Genomic DNA, 16,970 nt, shown 5'->3' with positions numbered 1-16,970 from the left:
GGGAGGACCCCGTGTTCGATCCCCAACAACAATAATTGGCAGGGGACTGGAACCTATCCACCCAGAACTCGCCCCGAATCTGGATTAACCCTAAGAGTGAACCATGTGCTAACACCAAAAAAAATGTTATACCTTAGTTATATGTTAAGATAACTTAAAGTTTAAATTTTTTTAAGGGAGATAAACTGAATTGTAACGTATTGCATTGTTGGAACTTTCTAAATCAACCTGGCCAGTATTAGTTACCGAGTTACACAATGTGGGTGGTTGGGTGGGGGTGTCTATGATCCTCTCCTTCAAAGTGACATAGTAAACATTGAACCCCTTACCTTTTAATTAGAAGGTGATGTCCTTCTCACTAGGCCAAACTTAGGTCGGTAATAACATCTAAAATATACTAATATTTTGGTATATTATTATTGCACATGATTACTAAGATTTTGTTAGCTTGGTTTTGGTATGTATTTCAGTGGTATGTTTTTCAGAATATCAACTTTTAATAATTTTTTCACATATAAAATTGTATATTATTATTGGTTAAATAATACATTATCGTGCAAGTGTAAGAACTTTAAACACCGAAGGTAATATAAAGTACACTTGACCAACGTAACTTGTGTCAGATGGAGTAGGTCTAGTGCTCCCGCTACATATTCATAGGAGTTAGAATGGTTCTCCACAAAGTTTATAAAAATTAGGATTTCTAAGTTGTGAGTTTATGAAAAACTTTATTTCATATTTTAATTCGTACGAAGTAGTATTAATAGGCGTCCAATATTCTACTACTATCAATTAAGGCAACTACTTTGTACGTAGTACTCTGTATCACACAATAAATAAATTGTCAATTAATTTTCGCAAAATTACTTCTCATTCAAAACGTGTCAAGTAAATGGAGACTAATGGATTATATGCGAAAATAACATTTTTCACACAATCGTAAGCTTTACGTTTAAATATTGATTTTCTTGCACAATTTTGCTCTGTGTATAAAAACATGTTATTGTTTTATTTTATTTTGTTTTAAGTTTTTATTTTTTGACCACTAAAGTCAGGTTATTGTTGACATATGACTGAAATATGGGTCACTTTCGTCTGTAAAAATGTAAAGTAAGTAACTTGTGTTTGACCTCTGTTTCAAAGTGGTCTTTTATCACTATGCGCGCGGAGTTACTGATCACAACGAAGTACGTGCAAAGCAAACAACCCCATGTTTACTAAGTAATCAATCAAGTATTACAATATTCATAATATAGTGAGTGGCAAATTAAAAGAAAAGTGATATAGATCATAATTTTTTTTTGATATTTTGGAGGATGATTATTAAAAATTTAAAGGTGAAACTTTAATTGACATATAAATATATAGCGAAATAAGTTAAAGAAATTGTGTTTTCAAAATGTTTAACGTACACGTTTACAACAATACCACAACCGTACCTTTTTTGAGCTTACTTCAATAGTAAAATTCATCCAAACACCATTATATTGTTGTAGTGTAGTGAGCGAATCCGAAAACAAAGGAAGAACAACCGCTTTATTTAGACGTGCGAGATGACGGGTTTGGGATGTCCATAGGCCACCATGTTAGAAATCACGCGAACAACCATTTTAGTTTGCATGTTTATGCTATTACATATATTGTCAACATAATCATATTACCAATTTAGTTAGTGGATTATGTAGCTCCCATTATAATAGTTGGAGAGAATCTAGCAAGAAGTTTATCTTCACATAACTTAATTGCTTCATTATTTGGAAGTGTGACCATTACTATTCTACTTAATTTCCCTTCACTGGGATGAGATGGAAGCACCAATATTTTCCCTTTCTCCGCTATAGATGACTCGTTGTAGTAACTGATTCTGCTTGGTTCGTACCCGTCCATGAACACTGCCGAATAAGGGTCCACATTCTCCAGGTTCAAAAATACCAAATTACCCTTGTCAGACGAAGAAGGGGGTGGGAAATTATTGCAATTATCCAACCATTCAACTAAATCAATAATTCCCTCTTTGTTTACTTTTTCAATTGCTTCTCCTGTTAATTTCGTTGCTAATTGTGGATTATCCACTCCAATACCATTTCCATTTACTTTTGTGTAAATCATGCAATTACCAAAATACCCTTTGTCCAATCCTAAAGTCTTCCTCATATCTAAGCCCATGGACATGTCTACAAGCCCGTTTCTTGTCTCTCCTTTAACTCGACTAATGCAAACCCAAAGAATTCCAACGAGAGGGGCGAAGGGCGAAGGATATGTCCCATTAGTTGGGCAATTCAAGTGGGCTAGATTGATACAAGTTTTGACCATGTGGTCGGAAAATTCAAACGCGACCGTTTTAGACTTTTGAGTTGTGGATGGGCTTGTGATTGGGCTTTCTAGTATGCTTTTGTAATGACTAATCAAATGGTTATTGGGTTGTTGGTGGGCTTTCTGAAAGCCCACTGGTCTTTTGGGTAGAGGGTGAAAGAAGGGTGGAATAGAAATGTTTCCCCAGAGTACTCGATCGGCCCAGGCCTTTATAAGTAGGGTTGCACTAAATGGGTCAGTTAGAAGATGCGAGCAACTCAAGCCTATTGCCATTCCACCTTCTTCAAATTCTGTCACCTGAATTAGAGGAAAAAAGTTAATCAATGGTAATAATAGAAAAATTTAATCTTCTAAAACTTTGTATATTTTCCGTTTTGATATAACTTAAAAATATAATTTACAATCAAATAGTTAATGGATATTGTTTAATAGGCCCACTCATTATAACTGTCATTTCTAACATTTAAGGTTGATAATTTGAAAGTCATGTGATTTAGAAGGGGAGTAAATTACTTGTGCCCATCAGCCCAGACCAGGTTGATAAAATTGGTAAATACTACTCTTTTGGGTTTCAATATTTTGTTTTTAATTTCCTAAAAATTAAAAAACTAGAAATTAAAAAGTGGTTTAAATACGAGTATGAAAAACTCAAGTCATTAAAACTAAATGACTTACCATAACATAAAAAGTGGCCCAATAATAAGGGATATGATACATATCTTCCCAATGAATAAGCTTCTTTTCTTTCTCAGCATCAACATTTTGCAACCAAGTCTCGACACTCCCTTTAGCAATAGCTTCAACAATTCTAATTCCTGCATCATTACATTTAATCATCCATTTTCCATCATTGTTTCTTATTAATCTTCCTGTAATTACTGGAAAATACGAAATAACTTCCGCAAAAAGTATCCTAAGTTTAGTAGTTAATGTTCCAATCGGTAAAACCGTTGGAGTTTTATAGTAAAAAACCATTTTAAGATGATGATTTTCCATGAGAAGATCAAGGCTAGATAACTCTATTTTTTTACCAGGTTGTATTGGTATTGTGGTTGGTAATATTTTTTTGCGATAAAATGTGAACTCTTTTTCCATATTGTGTTAATAGTTATTAGTGTGTTGAGTAAATTAGTTGTTTTTTTTGGAGTATTTATGGAGGTTTTTGAAGAAAATAACTCCATTTTTACAGGGAAATATCATTTGCATGATTATATAAACAATTCCAATTCTGTTTAAGGAGGTTTGTTGGTTGTTGTTTTATGTGTAGTGCTTAACAACATGTTACGAAGTAACTAATTAATATATATATATATATATATATATTCATGAATTACTCGTGAACAATTAAGCTCAGTCAAAAGTCATATAATAACTTAAAAAACAAATGAACAAGAGTTTTAAACTCGTTGAGTAAATGAATCAAGCTCAAACAACTTCACACTCGACTCGTTAATTCGTAAACAACTCGTTTAAGTTTGCTTGTAAGAGTTTTATTCATGTGCGAGCCTAACTCGTTTAAAAACCCACTCGGCTCGGAAAAGTATTCGGCTTTTAAAAACCACTTTTATATCAATTTTTCTGTATCTTTGTCTCGAAATCAACGTTTTCGATCGATACTTATTAAAAGTTTAGCAATACCTTTTTTGTAGGTATATGACTGGACTTTCCTACGTGACGCCTCAAATGCTCTCCAAAAAACTGCCCTTTATATATATCCAAAACATATAAAAAAATGAAAAGTATATACTCCCTCCGTATTTATTTAAGGGATACACTTGGCCGGATACGAGTATTAAGAAGAAGAATTGAATGAAATAAAGTAATAAAAAAAGTGGGGTTGGATAGATATTTTAATAACTAAAACAAGTGGGGACCATGTCATTTTAGAAGAGTGCGTGTGAGGTGTAGTTCTAAAATTATTTGTTTAATATAGTGGTGGGACATAAGATATATTAGATAGATTAGTTAATTAGATAGTGGGTTTGATAAGTTACTAAAAATGACAAGTGTATCTCTTAAATACATACGACCGGAAAAGACAAATATATCACTTAAATAAATACGAATGAAGTATTTTTTTAAAATACCTCCTTTTAAGATAAGTGTACTTCTCTTTAGAATACGGAGGAAGTAAACCATACGGAGTACTCGTAATAAGATTGGCGAAAGGACAAATATGAAATATCTCAAAGGACCGAGAGGGCATTTCGGACCCTTTCATAGTACCTCCTAGGGTTTTGTTCTCCCTCACTTTACCCCTTCATCAGCAATATAAGCTCAGCTGCTACACAATTTGACGACTTCTTTTTTGCCCTCATTTCTTCTTCTCCACTCATTTGGATCCAAAACCAACCCTAAAACCGCCTCATCTTCGGCGGTGTTCTTCGTCTTCAGGTAATCATCGCAACCTCCGCCTATCTTTCCTCTCTTCTCAGATGCTGTTGAAATGTTGTATTGATTGTCTTCCTGAACTTGATGTTCTCTTGTATTTTTTCGGATTTGTGTTGAATTACTTCATTTTTTCAAGTTAAAATTTGTTCGATTTTCCATTTTCCTATCCTCTTTTGTTTACAGCTTGCTGTCCATGTTTTGTCTGATTTTCTTGGTTAGTGTTTGATTGATGCTGTTATAGGTTTACTTTTAGATTTTTGTGTTAATATCGTTGATTTTCTTTGAGATTTTGGCACGGCTATTGTTCTGAAATGATTCTATTTTTTCCATGGTTCGTATGCTTTTGCTCAGTCAGTGTTTAATGGATGCTACAGTAGGTTTTGCTTCTGGATTTGTTGTGTTCATATTGTTGATTTTTGAGATTTTTGGTACGGATTTTGATTTGAAATGATTCATTTTGTTCCATGATTTATATGGTTTTACTCAGCTAGTGATTAAGTGATGCTCCAATAGGTTTACTTTAACTTTGTCGATTTTTATTACAGACAGATTTGAGTTGTATTTTTTTCATTTTTTTGACGACGTTGAGATTGGATAAATATTTTGATGATCACACGATGTCCAATTTTTGATGGAATTCTGGATTTGATGGTTAATATGTTGTAGATCCATAACTTTGGATGCAATATTTCCAGTGAATGAGTGTAGTTTTCTGACCTTAGTGCTTCGTTGCTGCTCCTTTAAATAATGAAGCCTTGTTAGTTTGTACTGTCATTCTGCTTTATTTTTTAACGTAGTCAGTCACAAATCTTGTAGAACTTGTTGCTATAGGCTTTATTGCTGTACTGCCTTTCATTTGGACTTGTTACATGATGTGATGATACTGACATGGTATTGTTCCTTCGAGATTTAATCACAATCTTAACTGTGTATTTACCCAATTATTTGTTGTGCAGGGTTCGCTTAGGAGATTATCGGTGAATAGCCAGTGCTTCTTTTAAAGAGCAGCAAAAATGGTATATATATTTAGTTAAGCTAAATTTTCTGTTGCACTTCATAAATTGAATGTTTGAGTTAGTGTTTTAACAATTCTTTATATTTGGATTTTGCAGGTGAAGTTCACAGCTGATGAACTCCGCAGGATTATGGACTGCAAGCATAACATTCGTAATATGTCTGTTATTGCCCACGTGGATCACGGTACTGCATCCCTTTTCATATATTTTGTTATTTCTCTACTGCTCAGTACTTTATTGGTTGAATGATGTTTATATGCTATTTTTTTGTGCTGGCCGTATTTTGTTAATTAGTCAGGATTATATAATGCCATTCCTATATTGACTGGGATGAAATTTTTTCTTGTATTCTGCAAAAGAAATTAAGAATTTTGGATGAAGTTCTCTGCTGATGTGTATTTTTACTTCTATTGCTTTATACGTATGCTGGCTTCATCAACTGTTCTGTTCGGTAATGTTGTCATTTATGTCCGCTTTGAAATTTCTCTCTTCAAGCTTACTTATATTAATCAATAAGTCCTCTGCTGATGTTATGTTGTAAGATTTTGTGTATGTTGTCATATCTGTATGTATGATGTCTTTGTTCATGCTCTTTGGATTTGATTTCTCCCAGAAGGGGGTCTTCATAGGTAGTCAGGGGGTCTTCATAGACCCTCGAGTTGATTTCTGCTGACTTTTCTCACACCTCTTTCTGTATTCTTATCTCACAGGAAAATCTACCCTGACTGATTCTTTGGTGGCTGCTGCTGGGATCATTGCCCAGGAGACTGCCGGTGATGTCCGTATGACTGATACCCGTGCAGATGAAGCTGAACGTGGTATCACTATCAAGTCCACTGGAATTTCTCTGTACTATGAGATGACAGATGAAGCTTTGGCCGCATTCAAGGGAGAGCGTGCCGGCAATGACTATCTTATCAACCTGATCGATTCTCCTGGACACGTTGACTTCTCATCAGAGGTTACTGCTGCCCTCCGTATCACTGACGGAGCTCTTGTCGTGGTTGACTGTATCGAGGGTGTGTGTGTCCAGACCGAGACCGTCCTTCGCCAGGCTCTTGGTGAGAGGATCAGGCCTGTTCTTACTGTCAACAAGATGGACCGTTGTTTCCTTGAGCTTCAGGTTAATGGAGAGGAGGCTTACACAACATTCCAGAAGGTTATTGAGAATGCAAATGTCATTATGGCTACCTATGAAGACCCCCTTCTGGGAGATTGCCAAGTCTACCCTGACAAAGGAACAGTGGCTTTCTCGGCTGGTCTCCATGGGTGGGCATTTACTTTGTCCAACTTTGCTAAGATGTATGCTTCCAAGTTTGGAGTTGATGAGTCTAAGATGATGGAACGTCTCTGGGGTGAGAACTTTTTTGACCCAGCCACCAAGAAGTGGACCTCCAAGAACACCGGAACTGCAACTTGTAAGCGTGGTTTTGTTCAATTTTGTTATGAGCCCATCAAAGTGGTCATTGCTACTTGCATGAATGATCAGAAGGATAAACTTTGGCCCATGTTGGCAAAGCTTGGAGTCCAGTTGAAGTCTGAGGAGAAAGAATTGATGGGTAAGGCATTGATGAAGCGTGTCATGCAGACCTGGCTGCCAGCTAGCAGTGCTTTACTTGAGATGATGATCTATCACTTGCCGTCGCCTGCGACGGCTCAGAGATATCGTGTGGAGAACTTGTACGAGGGACCCATGGATGATGTCTATGCCACTGCCATCAGGAACTGTGACCCTGAGGGACCTTTGATGCTTTATGTATCAAAAATGATTCCCGCACCTGATAAGGGTAGGTTCTTTGCTTTCGGTCGTGTCTTTGCTGGAAAGGTTGCAACTGGTATGAAGGTGAGGATCATGGGACCTAACTACGTTCCTGGGGAGAAGAAAGATCTTTATGTGAAGAATGTTCAGAGAACTGTCATTTGGATGGGAAAGAGGCAAGAGACTGTTGAGGATGTTCCATGTGGTAACACTGTTGCTATGGTTGGTTTGGATCAGTTTATCACAAAGAATGCCACACTTACAAACGAGAAGGAAAGTGATGCCCATCCAATTCGTGCAATGAAGTTCTCTGTGTCACCCGTTGTCCGTGTCGCTGTGCAGTGTAAGGTTGCATCTGATCTTCCCAAGCTTGTTGAAGGTCTTAAGCGTTTGGCCAAATCCGATCCTATGGTTCAGTGTAGTATTACAGAGTCAGGAGAGCACATTATTGCTGGTGCTGGTGAACTTCATTTGGAAATCTGTTTGAAGGATTTGCAGGACGACTTCATGGGTGGGGCTGAAATTACCAAGTCAGACCCTGTTGTGTCCTTCCGTGAGACAGTTCTTGAGAAGTCAAGCCGTGTTGTGATGAGCAAATCCCCAAACAAGCACAACCGTTTGTACATGGAAGCTCGTCCAATGGAAGATGGTCTTGCTGAGGCCATTGACGATGGAAGAATTGGCCCAAGAGATGATCCTAAGATTCGTTCCAAGATCTTGGCTGAAGAATTTGGGTGGGACAAGGATCTAGCAAAGAAGATCTGGTGTTTTGGTCCAGAAACCACAGGTCCCAACATGGTGGTTGATATGTGTAAGGGAGTTCAGTACTTGAATGAAATCAAGGACTCAGTTGTAGCTGGTTTCCAGTGGGCTTCAAAAGAAGGAGCATTAGCTGAAGAGAACATGAGAGGTATTTGCTTTGAAGTTTGTGATGTGGTTCTTCATGCTGATGCAATCCACAGAGGAGGTGGACAGGTTATTCCAACAGCTAGGAGAGTCATATATGCTTCACAGTTGACTGCTAAGCCCAGATTGCTGGAGCCAGTCTACCTAGTTGAAATCCAAGCTCCTGAAAATGCACTTGGTGGTATTTACAGTGTTCTGAATCAGAAACGTGGACATGTGTTTGAAGAAATGCAGAGACCTGGTACACCACTTTACAACATCAAGGCATACCTTCCTGTTGTTGAGTCATTCGGGTTTTCAAGTACCTTGAGAGCTGCAACATCTGGACAGGCCTTCCCACAGTGTGTGTTTGATCATTGGGAAATGATGATGCAAGATCCTTTGGACCCAACTTCTCAAGCTGCTGCTTTGGTTCAGAATATCCGTAAGAGGAAGGGTTTGAAGGAGCAAATCACACCACTCTCCGATTTTGAAGACAAGCTGTGAGGAATTCAATTCTTGAAGATGATGATCATTTTGGTAGTTTTGTTGGTGAAATATTCTCTATAATTTTCATGGCTTTTGTTGTTGGTTACATTGGTACAATGTTTTCTTGCGTCTGGGGTGTCCTCCCTTTTTTGGAGTTACAATTTTGTTTGTAGTTGGGTCTACTCAATGAACCTCTGCCCCGGCAGTCGTTTTGCCTGGAATTGTTAATGAGATTGTGCTTATTTGAGATCATATTGTATTTGGTTAAATGTCTTTGCCTGCGGATAGTTTTGTTTGTTACACGTGTGGCTGTTTGTCTATCTCGTTGCTGTTATTACAGCAGCTGGCCTTGCATGTGAGAATCGTTTTAAGGATTTGTTATCTTCTGGTAGCTGTTTTTATAGTTTTATGCCATGTTTTGTTCTGTTTCGTGCAATTTGTAACTATCTGTGTAGTACCTAATCTGATATTATTCGATAATTGACTTAACCTGATTAACTGAAACGATTTTACCTAACCGGCCATGATCCGATCAACAAAATCGATTATAAAAATGATCCAATTGGCTATTAATCTAACCTCTAGTGCCTGACAATCCTATTTTACTTTACCCATTGTTAACTCAACTTGTCTATATGACCTAGCCAAATACTAACCTGAAATTCGATTTAATCTACATTCTACCTAATTCGATTGATTAACACATATGTTCAAAATAAAATTAACCTCAGACTTAATTTGTTTACCAGTGTTATAAATATGAAAAAACTAAAATAGTAAAGTTGTTTTATATTGGTTTCAATTTTGGTTTAATACTATATATGGTATAAGTATGAAATTTGAACTAATAAGCTTCAACTTCGATTTAACACTACTTGTTAATTGTTATAGAGTACATGTTTAAAACTTTTACTATGGAGACGACCAAATTAAATGTTGATCGAAACGGAGCTAACTTGTAAGTGAAATGACTCGACAAACTTCATAGATCTCGAGATTTTAATAAGTTAAATAAAACATAAAAAAATGTATTGATTTTGCGGTTATAAATTGGACTTGCTGGAACAATGAAATCAACGTAATTGGTGCAAATAATGTGTATAGGCTAAACATATATTATAGCTCAAAGGCTCTAAATCTCCAATTACATAATCAAACAGGGAAACCTTCCATTTCTCATAGTCAGGTTCAGGTTCAGGTTCAGGTTCAGAGCAGCACAAGTAGTTACTAGTAACAGCATCTAGACTAGTCGTGTATGACTCGGTCAATGATACAGCAACTATCCACTGTGGAAATGGCTTCCGTTCTTTTTGATGGCGCACAGATTTACACCCAGAAACTGAAATGCTCAGATACCGATGAATCGATCAAAGATGTAAAACCTGGTTTTTGCAACCCTGTCGTTGGTTTATCATCAACATTTTGCTCTATTTAGTGAAGACAACACAACTGACAGCATATGAATATGAGCAAGGACGCACAACCAGATTAGAAATGTTTCATAGAAAATGCAATGGATTGAAATTGCAGTAAAAACTTTGAAGTTGCTATGCTTTAGGAAGAACAACTAGGTAGAATATCCCGTTGCACATTCAAAAGCGTACATCCTAAAAATTAAGGTAAAATTCGTAAAACAAGAATAGGACATCTACCTCCGCAGCCACAGGGTTGCAGGAAAGGAAAATAAAATAAAAGTCAGACTGGGTTTTTCACTGAGCGATACCCAAAAGTAGTTGACAAACAATGCCCCCTCCCCACCAAAAGAAGAAAAATAAAGGGATGGTGATGCAAATGGCAAGGAAGAAGGAAGAAACAGTTTGTACATGCTTGTTTAGATCTTTCTCTATCTCTCGCCTTATGACATGAGCTCTTAAAAACCCGTGATTCTCCTTCGCGTTGAAGTATGCAACGACTAAAGATCAGAGAAAGTTTATTTTTAGGGAAATTCTAATAAATCTCAAAATGTCAGGAAACCAGTACGCCGTATCTGAATTCTTGGATATTACAACTTTTTCTTTAAGTCATATGGAGCCATGAATAGTCCAATATATGCTTTGTTATTTGAAAGAATTTGCAAGTTGAGTTTAGAATTCTAAGTGTGTTTTGTAACTTTTAATCACCTTCATTAACGATTACAAGTTTTAACACTGTACAAAAATCTATAACGTACTTTCTCCTTCAAAACATCTACTTGCTGCGATCATCCAAAAACCACCGAATTCATTGCCAATACCAACTCCTATCGAACTTTCAATAGAACTTACGAGAAACCATGTTATCGTATCTTATGATTACTTCCTATTGAAAGAATTATACTCTTTCCATCTTTTAATTCGTCCCTTGAAGACCACTGGGGTTAATTGTCTACAAAATTGTGTTTGGTTCCTATTGGTTATAAGGCAATTTATCGTTCTTTTTCTGTTGGTGCATAGTACATTGGTGATTGGAAGTCTTTTCACTTTTAAACTCCTTTCCAACATGCCACTCCTCGAGCTAAAGGTGAAATACATGAGAAAGTAACAAAAGTGTTCCATAAATTCAAACCTGAGCAATTTCAGCAAGCCTCTTACAAAACTCAAAGACAAGATTGCCAAGGTTAAGAAATGGATGTAGGATTCAAAACATTGAATTACAAGCTAGTGAACTGATGCTAGAATCAGCATTTACAGCGCTAAAGAGCCGATCTTTTAGTCCACAAATTGATGAAGCCAGAGAATGAGCGGTTGAGAAAGCTGCTGCACAAAATAAGTTTGAGGACGATTTTGTAGCAGCCGTTGCATCAGACATGCTTGAGAGGGAAGTATGTGAAGTAGGAGAAATTGTAGCTATGATTGTGGTTTAATCTAAAGTAGGGGCTAAAAGGAAACTTCCTTTGATACCATAGACATATCGTAGTAGAGGCTAAAAGGAAACTTCCTTTGATACCATAGACATATCGTAGTGGATTTCAAATGCTTTCCTTCTCCGTCAAAGGTGTCATTATTAGGCTATTAGCACCCTTCAAATTGGTTATTATACCATGCTTAGGTTTCATTACTCGCGGCAAGAAAGTTTGAGTAGGCATGGTTTCTGGAGTAAATCAGGACCTCTACCGAGGAACAGGGAAAGAAATAGGATATGATGGTGGGGGTTTAGCCTTGACTAGGAGTGTACTTCATCAATGGCAAGCTTCATATGAAAAAAACTTAAATCATTTTTATCCACTTTAGCCGCCTTCTGGGCTCTCACATGAGAAAACCTTAAATTTATTTGCTTTTTTCTTGAGTTCCTGAATCCAAACTAGACCATTCACCTAAGCCGTCTTTGCAGTTCTTTAATGCTATTTACAGAGCATCATTTCCCTCCTGTTGAAAAGACTACCTCAAGTCATGAGTGTGTTTTTGTCCCAAAAACTCTGCGGATTTCTTCCCGGTTACTTCAGATTGACGATTTTGACCTCTTTCCTTTCATCTCAGAACTCATGGTTTCTTATAGTGTAACGTCTAAGGTGTGCAAGCTCTTCTCTTTGTTATAAAATTTTGTCAAGGGCTAGAGGCTTATGCCTGTCCATCAGTATACTTTAATCTTGCTAATGTCACTTTTCTTCTATGCATCCCCTTCTAAGCCTACTACTTCTATTCTCAGATTCTCAAATTTGCCAACTCACTTCATCTCATCACGGGTATGGTTTAACCTTCCCTTTAATTTTAAGATTTTCAAGGTAGGTTTAAAAGTTGGGTTAACTCTGGCTCTCCAATCTCCATACATTAGATCTGTTTTCTGATAGCTTTGACTTACCAAGCTTCTCTTGTTAGCTAGAGTAGTAACAATTCAATTTTCAGCAAGTATCATCCAAAATTTGCAGCCAAAGCTTCCTTGTGTCGGGATGGAGGTAAAAAAGACCGACAAACATTTTACTATAGGCCTCTATGCTGAACAGCTTCTTCCCTTTCTGCTTGGACCTCAACTTAGAGTTCCAGGTGGCTTTACTACAACACCTAGATTTTACAGGCCCTAGATGATGGGTTGAGGTTGAAATATGGCTTCTTCTGAACTCTCCTTATAGATGTTTTCCATACCGATGGAGGAAACATATATTCTTTTCATTCTGCCATCTCCTCATCATACCCTTCCACTTTCAGGCGTTTTTACTCAAGTTGCTGAACCCTAACTATATCTTCCTGTTGCCTCTTAAACTAATGTATATCCTCTTTCACTTTAAACTACTTCAGGTTGACTTAATAGTATTGAGCTAGATCAACGACTACACCTAGATGAGCATGGTTCAAAATTCCAAAATCCCCATATTCTTAGCTTAGCGCTTCAGTTCTTCCCAGGTGGTCCCTAGTGTTCAGCATTCTGTTGTGCCTTGTCGAGTTGTCGCAACCTTGGTCTTCCTTAATTAACTATCTTTGGAGTTGGACTTAATCTGACTCAGCTTGTTCTACCTCTGACATGATTTTCTTGGCTAAAAAAAAGTCTATTTACATGGTGGGATCTAATGCAGATTTATTTCAGCTTCTACTGGTTTACTTTATCTTTTTAATTCTGCTGGATCTTTTTAAGTGCTCTTGGAAATTTTTTTATGCTACATCCAGAGTGCATCAATTTAATCCAGTAAAATCCAGGGTTACCGATTACCCCTCATTTTCACAAGTTGCAGTAGTATAATATGTTGTAGTCAATGTTTCTGTTACGTTTAACAGATTGTTGCAAGCATTAAAAATACACCCTCTTTGTTGTGACTTGAACCAATAACCTCAAACCCTTGAGTCAGGTTCTTAAGAAGCTTTTTTTTTTTTTTTTTAAATAACCCTCAAAGCAATGTGCTCATTCACACAGACAGGAAATATATAGAAATGAGGGTTAGAGAGAAATGAACAATTACCTAAATAAAAATTAGATTATCTGATCAACCTTCTTGCTCAAGTTAAGTAGAATGCTCCATATACAACTGTAAACCTAGAGGTTCAGAACTCATAGACTTTAAAGGAGTTATAAGTGGAGTATTCTGCCACTGCTTTGTGTCTGTTGGGATCCATAGCTCCACATCATTATTTGTACTAATCTGAGCTTCAGCACGAAAAAAAGCAGTTACTTCCCACCTGCAATCTGCACCAAAAGATACTTAGAGATCTACCTAAATTCCTATTCAGAAAGATAATTAAATAAAAATAAGTAACCAGCAACGAAGTTTTGAATTTCTGAAGTTAAATCAAAGAGCACTGAAACTCGGATTTAAACAACCAAACTTCACAACATGAAGCATTAATTGATGCAACTAGATAACCGTCAAATTACAAGGCCATCATACCCCTTGGCAGAACCCTAGCAAGGTCCTTTGACAAAGAGAGCTTGAGTAGAAATGATCTAAGAGAAAATCCAAGGTCAGATTCTTCAACTTTCGATCCAAAAGATTGGTTAACTTGAAGCTTGAAATTATATCTTTCCAACGGAGTTCCCTCGTTATCAAAGAATATAACTGCTACTCTATCAACAGATCCCTACTTTGCAGTGCAAAAAAAAAGAAAAAAAAAGGCTTAGTATACTGATGCTACATTCTCAGTGTCAACCAAAAGAAGAGAAGATAGCAGAAAAGCTAACTACTCCGCAATGCATAAAAAAATCTTGACCAACCTTTACTACTCATCCAAAAACTATACCTAGGAAAACAACATGCATAAAATCTGAATGTAAAACCTTTTCTAGGAAAGGAAAGAGTCCATTGACAGCAGAGTGTATGTATTCTTCAAGTTCAGGATGCTTTGCCTTATGAACCACCATATTCATGTACCTTCGCCTTTCAAATGCTCCTAAATCAGTCAACAAAAACACGAAAAGAAAAGATTAATCATCAAATCGAAATTCATCTATTCAATCTCTTTAATTGGTATATGAAACCATTCAAGATTTTGCTATTACATATTCAATAATTATGATTGAATATACATATAATTATATTTTTAAACGTCAATCACTGGAGTCAACTATTAATTTCTCCATTAAATCATTCAAACCATCATTACACATAATACGGATTGCAAACCTATTCAGATAAGCAGAAGAACATGATTAAATTGTTGACACAAATCATAATCTAATTTGTCAGTAGTTTCTTCAGTAACCAGGTAAGTAATAGAAAAAAAACTTATACGAGAGAGAAAATTAATCAACGTACCAGAAGGGTAAACACCCTTGTGGAAAACAATGGAAGTGATGGCCACTTCCAGAAAATCTACCAGGATACGAGCTATCTGCCCTGCCAGTTAAGAGGATTGAGAAACTAATAAGTTTAAGAAACTTCATTACTTAACAAGAAAATAATGGAGTCTCTAAATAGAGAGGATATGGGGTTTGAAATAAACACCTTTATTATCCCCGCGATCCATTATTTAAAATCCTTTCAGTTTTCTTTCTTAAATTGAGTATATTGCACAGGGAAACAGCTTATTCAACAATTCTAAAGATTAGGTCTTTTGCAATGTATGCATCACATATCAAATTCACATAGCAGCTCCAAAACCTTGTCCAGATTGCCCCCTGCAATAGCAGGAATTTGTCAGAAACCCATACCCACGGTAATGCTAGTTCACCCACTTTTGCAGTCAATATCATCTATATCTATACAATTTACTAAAACCGGACCGCGCTTTGGTAAGTGGTAACAAATATAATGAGAATAAATTTTTCAGAAACCCATACCCACGGTAATGCTAGTTCACCCACAATTATCGTTTTTTTTCTTCACAAATTTTCATTACCATCCATCCATTATCACTTGCCCACTTGGAGTTGTTATTGGGCAGTAATTGACATTTATGAAAGAAAATAAAAACAAGTTTGGAGATGAGATTGTACCATGGATACTAGAATGTTACTTTGCTTGCTAAATTAGTAAATTACACTTACATTTATTCCCATTACTGCAATTTATAACCGGCAACAAACCAGCAGGGAAGGCACTAAACAGGAATTTCCTCCTAAAACTAAAGCCACACTTTCGAATCCAGAGAATTTATAAATTCTCTCAGCTCAATCTTCTATTCACCCAATGCTCAACAACAAATCAACTTCAAATTTTGATTGATAAAATTAAGTAACAAAAGCCGATATACCTCAATTATAGCTTGTTCATGGTGGACAATTTTCCTATCCTATCCTATGACATACCAATCTCACATCAATTTTCATTGCAACAATAAATAACATAACATCAAATCAAATCAAATCAAAGACAGATAATAATTCACTTTCTCACAACCAAAATTATAAAAAATAAACAGAAATTAACTACTCGTATTATCAACAATGAAACAAGATTTATCGACAAAAGAATTAGATAATTACTCTAAAATTTTCATTACTTATTCACTTTATTCGTCGTCATCACGCGTCCCAGCCGTAAAGCCGCCGTTACTGCAATTATTGAACATGAATTTCACCGGCGCACCAGTCAATTAATCGAAAGATCAGCGTATAGTGACGAAATCAGTTGCAAGGTGCAACTAGACCCGGCAAACTGGCTGTTTGAGATCGTGGGTATTTGGATCAGGTCATTTATACTCCGGATTGATTACGGGTATGGGTCGGGTCCGAGAAATTCCGAGCAACACAAACAAGTACGCAAAAGGCAAAGGATCTCTATTATATAAGCTAAGAGGGAGGGTTATTTTTGTAATCACGCTTTTGGTGTCCACCTTAAATTACTAAACTACCCTTTACATACATGTATAAAATTCATTTAACGCATTATGGCAATTAACGCATTATGTAATCCGAGAAAGTGTGGATGATGTTTTGATAAGAGTTATAATTAAGGCAATTATATAATGGGCTTTAACTTTTTTTAGTGGGCAATTAAGTCTTTGATACGGAGTACTTTGAATTAATTCCTGATGAGTTACCGAGCTAATTATAACCAGTATTGTGAAAATGGGTGTGGGTAATATGAGTACTAGATTAGGTTCCGTGTATACACGGATATTCTTAAATTATTTGACCGAAATATTTTTCTACCTAAAAATATTGCATCATTAATAAATCTTTAATATTTCATTTAATCATCTAATACAATTTTCGTCCTACTAAATATTACGGAGTACATATTTTAAATGTTTGATAAGCCGATTTGACCAAAA

General features: G+C 36.3%; 3 protein-coding genes across 4 annotated transcripts; 1 reads left to right on the top strand and 2 right to left on the bottom strand.

The window, feature by feature from the left end:
- Positions 1–1,338: 1,338 nt before the first annotated feature.
- LOC110779994 (protein ECERIFERUM 26-like) lies at positions 1,339–3,436 on the bottom strand. Its single transcript, XM_021984433.2, has 2 exons — positions 2,989–3,436; positions 1,339–2,610 (listed from the first exon to the last, which is right to left on the bottom strand). Exons 1-2 carry the CDS (start codon positions 3,406–3,408, stop codon positions 1,678–1,680), a joined length of 1,353 nt encoding a protein of 450 aa, XP_021840125.2. The 5' UTR covers positions 3,409–3,436; the 3' UTR covers positions 1,339–1,677.
- A 1,028-nt stretch (positions 3,437–4,464) lies between these two features.
- On the top strand, positions 4,465–9,122 carry LOC110793946 (elongation factor 2). The gene is made up of 4 exons (XM_021998879.2): positions 4,465–4,707; positions 5,661–5,720; positions 5,817–5,904; positions 6,431–9,122. Exons 2-4 carry the CDS (start codon positions 5,718–5,720, stop codon positions 8,869–8,871), a joined length of 2,532 nt encoding a protein of 843 aa, XP_021854571.1. The 5' UTR covers positions 4,465–4,707; positions 5,661–5,717; the 3' UTR covers positions 8,872–9,122.
- A 738-nt stretch (positions 9,123–9,860) lies between these two features.
- LOC110793947 (DNA polymerase zeta processivity subunit) lies at positions 9,861–16,435 on the bottom strand. 2 transcript variants are annotated; one of them, XM_021998881.2, is made up of 7 exons: positions 16,197–16,435; positions 15,200–15,372; positions 15,011–15,091; positions 14,533–14,645; positions 14,147–14,336; positions 13,721–13,944; positions 9,861–10,302 (listed from the first exon to the last, which is right to left on the bottom strand). In XM_021998881.2, exons 2-6 carry the CDS (start codon positions 15,219–15,221, stop codon positions 13,763–13,765), a joined length of 588 nt encoding a protein of 195 aa, XP_021854573.2. In that variant the 5' UTR covers positions 15,222–15,372; positions 16,197–16,435; the 3' UTR covers positions 9,861–10,302; positions 13,721–13,762. The 2 variants fall into 2 exon arrangements, with proteins under 2 accessions (XP_021854573.2, XP_021854574.2); XM_021998882.2 differs by having other exon boundaries at positions 9,861–10,250; positions 16,197–16,434.
- Between the last annotated feature and the right edge of the window lie 535 nt (positions 16,436–16,970).

The sequence above is a fragment of the Spinacia oleracea genome, chromosome 1 (genome assembly GCF_020520425.1).
Source record: "Spinacia oleracea cultivar Varoflay chromosome 1, BTI_SOV_V1, whole genome shotgun sequence".
Lineage (NCBI taxonomy): Eukaryota > Viridiplantae > Streptophyta > Magnoliopsida > Caryophyllales > Amaranthaceae > Spinacia > Spinacia oleracea.
Note: the sequence above shows the minus strand (reverse complement) of the source record. Positions and strands in the feature narration are given on the sequence as shown.